The 6,502-nt window shown below is 31.3% G+C and overlaps 1 protein-coding gene across 1 annotated transcript; it reads right to left on the bottom strand.

The window, feature by feature from the left end:
- On the bottom strand, positions 2,018 to 5,293 carry LOC105173459 (uncharacterized protein At1g28695-like). Its single transcript, XM_011095200.2, has 2 exons — positions 4,608 to 5,293; positions 2,018 to 2,693 (listed from the first exon to the last, which is right to left on the bottom strand). The coding sequence occupies exons 1-2, from the start codon at positions 5,163 to 5,165 to the stop codon at positions 2,163 to 2,165; spliced, it is 1,089 nt and encodes a 362-aa protein (XP_011093502.1). The 5' UTR covers positions 5,166 to 5,293; the 3' UTR covers positions 2,018 to 2,162.

The following is a 6,502-nucleotide window of genomic DNA, read 5'->3' as shown; positions in this document are numbered from 1 at the left end:
GACGCGGCAATCGCCCAGAATAGATACAGCACCATCGCGGTCACCCAAAAAAATATGGGCGATTATTGCATCGTGGCCACCCATAGAGATCTAGACAACAACGATGCTGCAGTCGTCAGAATAGCGTCGTCGCCCAAATCATCCATGAGCGAGCGTCGCAGTGCGGTCGCCCATGGAGCTTCAGGCCATGTCCATTTTTCTTTTTTCCTTTTTAAGTTTTTTAATAAATTAAATTTTTTATTTAAGAAAAAGCAAACTAAAATAATAAGAAAAATTGATTATTTAAAATTAAAAACAATAAAAAATGTTTAAATTTTCATTATAAATACATATACTAGTAATGTAAATATAAATATTATTTATAGTAAATAATTTATTAAAATATATTTAAATTAAATATAATTTAAATTAATTAATAAAGTATTATCATTATTACTGTTCATTATCATTTACATTGATATAAATATTTTAATTTTAAAAAATAAACTTAGTATATCTTTTTGTATTATGATTTAATTGAATTTTTTAATTTAAATTAAATTTTATAAGAGAATATATTTTTTTTGTATTTGATATTTAAATAAATATATTTAAGAACAAAAGTATTTATTTTTTAGTGGGATGAAAATGCAAAAAAATATCATGAAAAACAACATTAAAACAAGTATATTTGACCATAGTAATTTTAAACATAATATAGGGGTTTTTTTGTAAATTAACAGCAAAAAAATGGTCAAAATATGTGAAAAAATCACGCCCACCGGCGAGTGCACCCTAACAGAAGAGGGGTTTCACGCAGGGTTTTTAGTAATCACGTGGTTTTTTTTTTATTTATTTTTAAAATACATGAAAATATTTAGCTATTTTTAAAAAATATAAGAGGGTAAAATGCGATTTAGCCTTCTTGTTACGTGGTACCCCCACCCCACCACACCAACAAAGACAAATACTTGTGGATTTATTTTTGATAAATTACAACGGACTCTTTGGAATTTGTCATAATTATAATTACTTTTTTATTATTTAAAAAATTATAAATATTCTCTTATATTAATGATCATTTAACAAATAACTCATGACAATTCATTGGAAGGATATTTGTTAGACAGTCGTTAATTTAGAAAAATATATATAAATTTTCAAACAATCAAGAAATATTTATAATTATGACAAATTTTAAGGGATCTTATTTATCCTTTATTTTTTCAAGTATAAGTTTTCTATTAATGTATTTTTTTCAAGTATTAATTGAAACTAGTTCTTTGCCTTGGTTGAGGTGGATCCATGAAATGGAAGGTTCTAGTTAAAATCCAGGTGCTATTCATATATATATTTCACATAAATGAGAACCCTAGTCAGATTTTATGGTGTACTTGATCTTCACATTTAGTTGGATTAAAATTGAATCACTGAGTCATGATAAATTGTACAATTCGAGTATTCCTATAAAGATGCATCCTACATATACATTGTATATCTTTTGGGTTTCATTTCATTCGAATTTTACTAACTTAGGCATTAGGGCTCACCTAGGGCATCCTACAGATACATTCGTAGATTTGGTAACAAAGTAGCACGCTTCTTGGCCAGAAATGCATCTAATATTGTTCCTGGGGGTTCTGTGTTTCTCCCTCCGTTGTTGGTTCATATGTTATCTGACATTGGCTAATGCAATATTATGAGTTTTTTCCTTCAAAAAAATAAAGATACAGCTCGGGAATGCTTAGAACGCTAGTCCTCCATTTCCTAGGTACAATATTTGCTACCCTTTATTACGATCTTATGTTTTAGCTTTACCTACCTTACTTAATTAAGCACGTTACAGTCACTTCCTAATATTATTTTCGTGTTTTCTTTGCTTACGTGCACGTTACTAGATCCCAAGACATGCTTAAAGTACTTATGAAACTTCCCCGAAATAGACTCAATAAAACACCTTATAATAAATTCAGGCACATAACAACAATAAGCTTTTCCCAAGTTCATGGTGATTATCACATCCATTTATTCAATTTTAAAGAAAAATCAACTTATAATATGTATAATTGAAAAACTAAACTTGTTGTATATGTAAATCCCCATAATTTTATCCCTACTCCTCGCATGCCTGAAGTATGCTGCGTCGACTAGTATCCATATATATATACGTATCTATCATCAATCTAAAACCTTTTATGCCACGAATTTATACAATATGTATGTTTGGACCACGTAAAGTTCCTCATACCATCTCTCGGACCACCAAAATCAACATTCTCCTCGTTCTTGAACCTCTTCCAGTCTCTCAAAACCCTCTTCAAATCAGCCACCTTGGCTCTAATACTCCGGCAGCAATTGGCGTGGACTGTGGCCACCACCCCAACATCTCGACTGTCCTTGCAAAACCCACTGAAATACAAGGTATTAAGAAACCTTACGTTTAGACCTAACTCCCCAATCACACCCTTGTCTCGTATCATGTTCTGCAGTACATCCTGCTCTTTTAGTCCTGTTGAGTTCGTCCTCATGCCGTACCATCTTCGGAACAATGTTGCAGTCTTTTCGTTTGATCTGATAAAGTAAAATCCTGTGTTGATTGGGTTGTCTTCCGATGTTGAGTTGCCGTTGAAAGAGTCGGTGCTTATTTGTAGGTCTAATGTTTGGTTCGTGCTAAGTCGTGTGAATGGATTCCTTAGCCATAATACATCAGTGTCCTGTACGTAATATCAAGATTTAATTAACTGGATTATAATGTCGGACGGATAGAGAAAGGACAACTCAGAATGAAAATTCCAGGAAAATATTCACTATGTTTGGATTCATGTGTTCTCATTTTTCAAGATAAGATAAGCACAAGCAATGTTTGTTTTTGTGTTTTTACACCTTATCTATGTATTTTTTTATTTTTCAACTTTCTATACATAAAATATATATTTATATATAATATAAAAGAGACATGATTTGACAACAAATAAGTATTTTTGTCTCTCAAAAATACAACATTAAACATACAATATTTGTATATATACATACTTATATATAAAATATATACAAAAGAGATATGATTTGACAACAAACAATGATTTTTGTCTCCGAAATCCCAACATCAAACCTACACTACTTATTTTAAATTACCTCAAAACACAAATCCAAACGTACCATCTATTTTCAACACGTACTTACTTATTTCTTTTTTTCTCTATCTATCTCCAAAACACAAAATAAAATACTCAAAACACAAATTCAAACGTTACGTATTATTTTCAATAATTTGTTTCCTGCGTTTCGTATAAAATAATTCCTCTAGGCCGTAGTTTATTAAATTAAATTGGGTCGTGTGTTCTATCTAATCTAATAACCCGTTTACTAGAAATAAATCGATGCCCATTATTGTAATAGACCCAACATAAATATTGGAGTAACCTGGATGATCTGCCTTGTCACTGTCAGTCATCAGTTAGACATAAGTATTTTTTTCGTGCATTGCACCGTTGAATAATAGGAAATTAATATTTTATTTTTCCTTAATTTCTTTGATCCTATTTTATTTGAAATTATAAATTTCTAATTTTTAATAATATTTTTATCAAATTTATTTGGGTAATTCAAATTTGAAGGATTTTAATTTTCAAATATTTTGATTTTTTTTTTGGAAAGAGAGATCTTTATGGTCTGTTTTGAACTATGTTTTATAAAATATTATTTTATTTTTCGTTCAATACATTTATATTTAATGAAAGAATTTAGAACATTTATTTTAAACGACTCAATATCAGAAGATTTTAAAATTCATCAATATTTTATAAAATATAATTTTAAATAAAAATGAGAGGATTTGAAACTTTTCTATAACTAGTTAGTACCATAGGTCAAGGCAGGGGAGAATTGTATTTAAAATTACAAATAATTTCTTTAAATATAAACATAAGTAAATAATAAATAAATTAATAATTAGAAAATTCAAAAAATAGATATATATAGATATAGAGTAATCCAAATAAGATATCTGGATTGATGGATTTGAGAGAAAGAATTTAGAATCGAACTATTTGAAAATCTTTTGAAACTAAAACTATCAACATAAATCGAAAATATTTAATACGAAGGATTTGAAACCCATAACTTCAAATCTATGATTTCAAATATAGCATTAATGAATTTTAAATTATCTTCGATCATTTGAAATCCTATCTCTAAATTGCTAATTTAAGTCCAAATCCATCGGTCCATGTATAGATTTAATGAGTAAACGTAAATTAACTTAAGTTCAACCACACAAATACCTTGGCATGTTGCAAAATTACTCGCACACTTTTTGAAGTATAGTCGTGATTAAAAGTCTAACTCATATTTAGTCGAAAAATATCATATAAATATTTTCTGAAGTACATTAACTATACTCACGGGTGTACCTATGATTTTATACTGCGAACAGAATATTTGTATAATTAGACCTAAATTCCGTCTGACGTTCATGATCTCCGAGAGATTATATAACAAGTATAATTATTTTTATTTTCATTTTTACTATCAATGACACAAAATTAATTAATGAAAATATAAATTCACTTAGCCCTACCATATGAGATTGGACGAAAATTATGCGAAAGAAACGCACTTTTACGTACCGTGAAGATGAAGTCGTATCCTCGCCTGAGAACATCCAACAGAAAACGTGTTCTCCACCACATCATCTCTATAAACTCATCCGACATGTAAACCTTTTCGCCGGCGAAATCATCTCCGCCCCCGTTGCCGGAATCGTCTTCCTCAGCCCGCAGTCTATAACAGTTCAACCGCCGGAACAAGCACCTCTCGTGAGCCGTCTCATCCACCGCCACTACCAATAAGTGTTCGACGAGCGGCCGGGTTCCTTCTCCCGCCCAAAAAGCCTCGAGGAAAAGGTCGAACATCGAAGGCGAGTCGCCGGTTACCGGAGGGTCGACGTACGCTTTGTTGATGACGGTGAGGACCACCGTCTTGTTGGGCATTGAGGCCTTCTCAAGAGCTGTTTGGAGCTCATCGTTCTGCGGAATCAGCCGAAGAAGGGAGGCGGAGTCTGAGGAACGGTTCTGTAAGAGCGAGGATGTGTCGTTGAAGGGATCCCAAGAACAGAGAAGAATGATGGTTGCGATGATTAAGGAGAGGATCGCGAGATTTTTGATGTTGTTTTTGGAATGATCCATGTTTTGATGGTGGAATTCTGGGGGGTCTTGTTTTGGTGGTGTTTGAGGATATTATTATAAGAGAAGAGATGTTTGATTTGTCTGAGGTGGGGGGTTGGAGAGTCATGCAAGGCGCCTGAAATTCATTAGACTCAGTTAAGTGTCTGGCCTTAAATAGAGTTGGGCTTAAATGTAATTTTCATCCCATATCTTTTGTAATTTTAAGTTTTATTTCTTTATTTTTTTTAAAATAGAAAATAGGTTTAATAATTTCTTATTTTTTTAGTCATCGAAGTTTGTAAATGTTCTCGAAAAAAAAAGCACGTGTCTGGCACGTACTTTTTTTTAAATTTGGGGTTTTTATTCCCGTTGATCAATTTCTGCCAGTATGAAAGTAAATTTTTGATCCTGTATCTTTTCGCGTTTTGATGTTCCAGTCATTTATCTTTTTAGGGTAGCAAATAGGTTTGTAATTTTTAATTTGTCTGAATTTTTGTTCATAATTGACCAATGAGAGAAAAAATTTTAAATTAAAAGAAACTCTTTAGGAGCACATGCTTTTTCTCGACAATATTTACAAAGTCCTGCTACTGAAAGATTAAAATCACTAAAAATTTAAAAGTTACAAAACCTTTACTATCCATAAGCCCAAAAAACTAAAAAATTTAAATACCAAAATAAAAAAAATATGGAATAAAAATTGCATTTAATCCAATAGAATTGTGTCAATAGCACATTAGTTTAGTGGTAAAATTTTCTAATGTATTATTCTAGTGTATGATGAGTTCAAATTTAGAGGCCCTTGACTAAATTTTTTAAAAATATCTTGTAAGTTTATATATTTATAATATATATATATATATATAATGTGTAAGATATCACATAATATTTTAAAAATAAACTCATGAAGTGTTTGGATACGAATAAAATTATGGTATTTTTCTTCATGTTATAAGTTAAGATATTTGGGAATTTATAAACTCATCCAAATATCCTTGCGAATGAGGATACAAATTTGCTACTTTATGTAAAAATGTATAATAGGCTAACGGTGACTGACTTGTAATGCTTCTTCAGTGGTGTTTGGGCTTAATTTCCGACACACTGGTGGCAGTATTACGGGATCATGGTGACTGACTTACGATATTTCATTTAGCGAAGCCAGAGAATGTGTAGATATCATGGGCTTGGGGTCATCGGTTTATAACGCTTCATTTAGTTGAGACTCGCACGACGACCAACTTATAATGTTTCATTTAGTAAAGACTGTCCGATTTCAATTTCTACTGTGTTGGTCGGGCTACAGTAATCAAATTGAGACAACTAAGGTGGATGTTGACCTCGCGATGGGTGTACTA

This window comes from Sesamum indicum, linkage group LG11 (assembly GCF_000512975.1).
Source record: "Sesamum indicum cultivar Zhongzhi No. 13 linkage group LG11, S_indicum_v1.0, whole genome shotgun sequence".
NCBI lineage: Eukaryota > Viridiplantae > Streptophyta > Magnoliopsida > Lamiales > Pedaliaceae > Sesamum > Sesamum indicum.
Note: the sequence above shows the minus strand (reverse complement) of the source record. Positions and strands in the feature narration are given on the sequence as shown.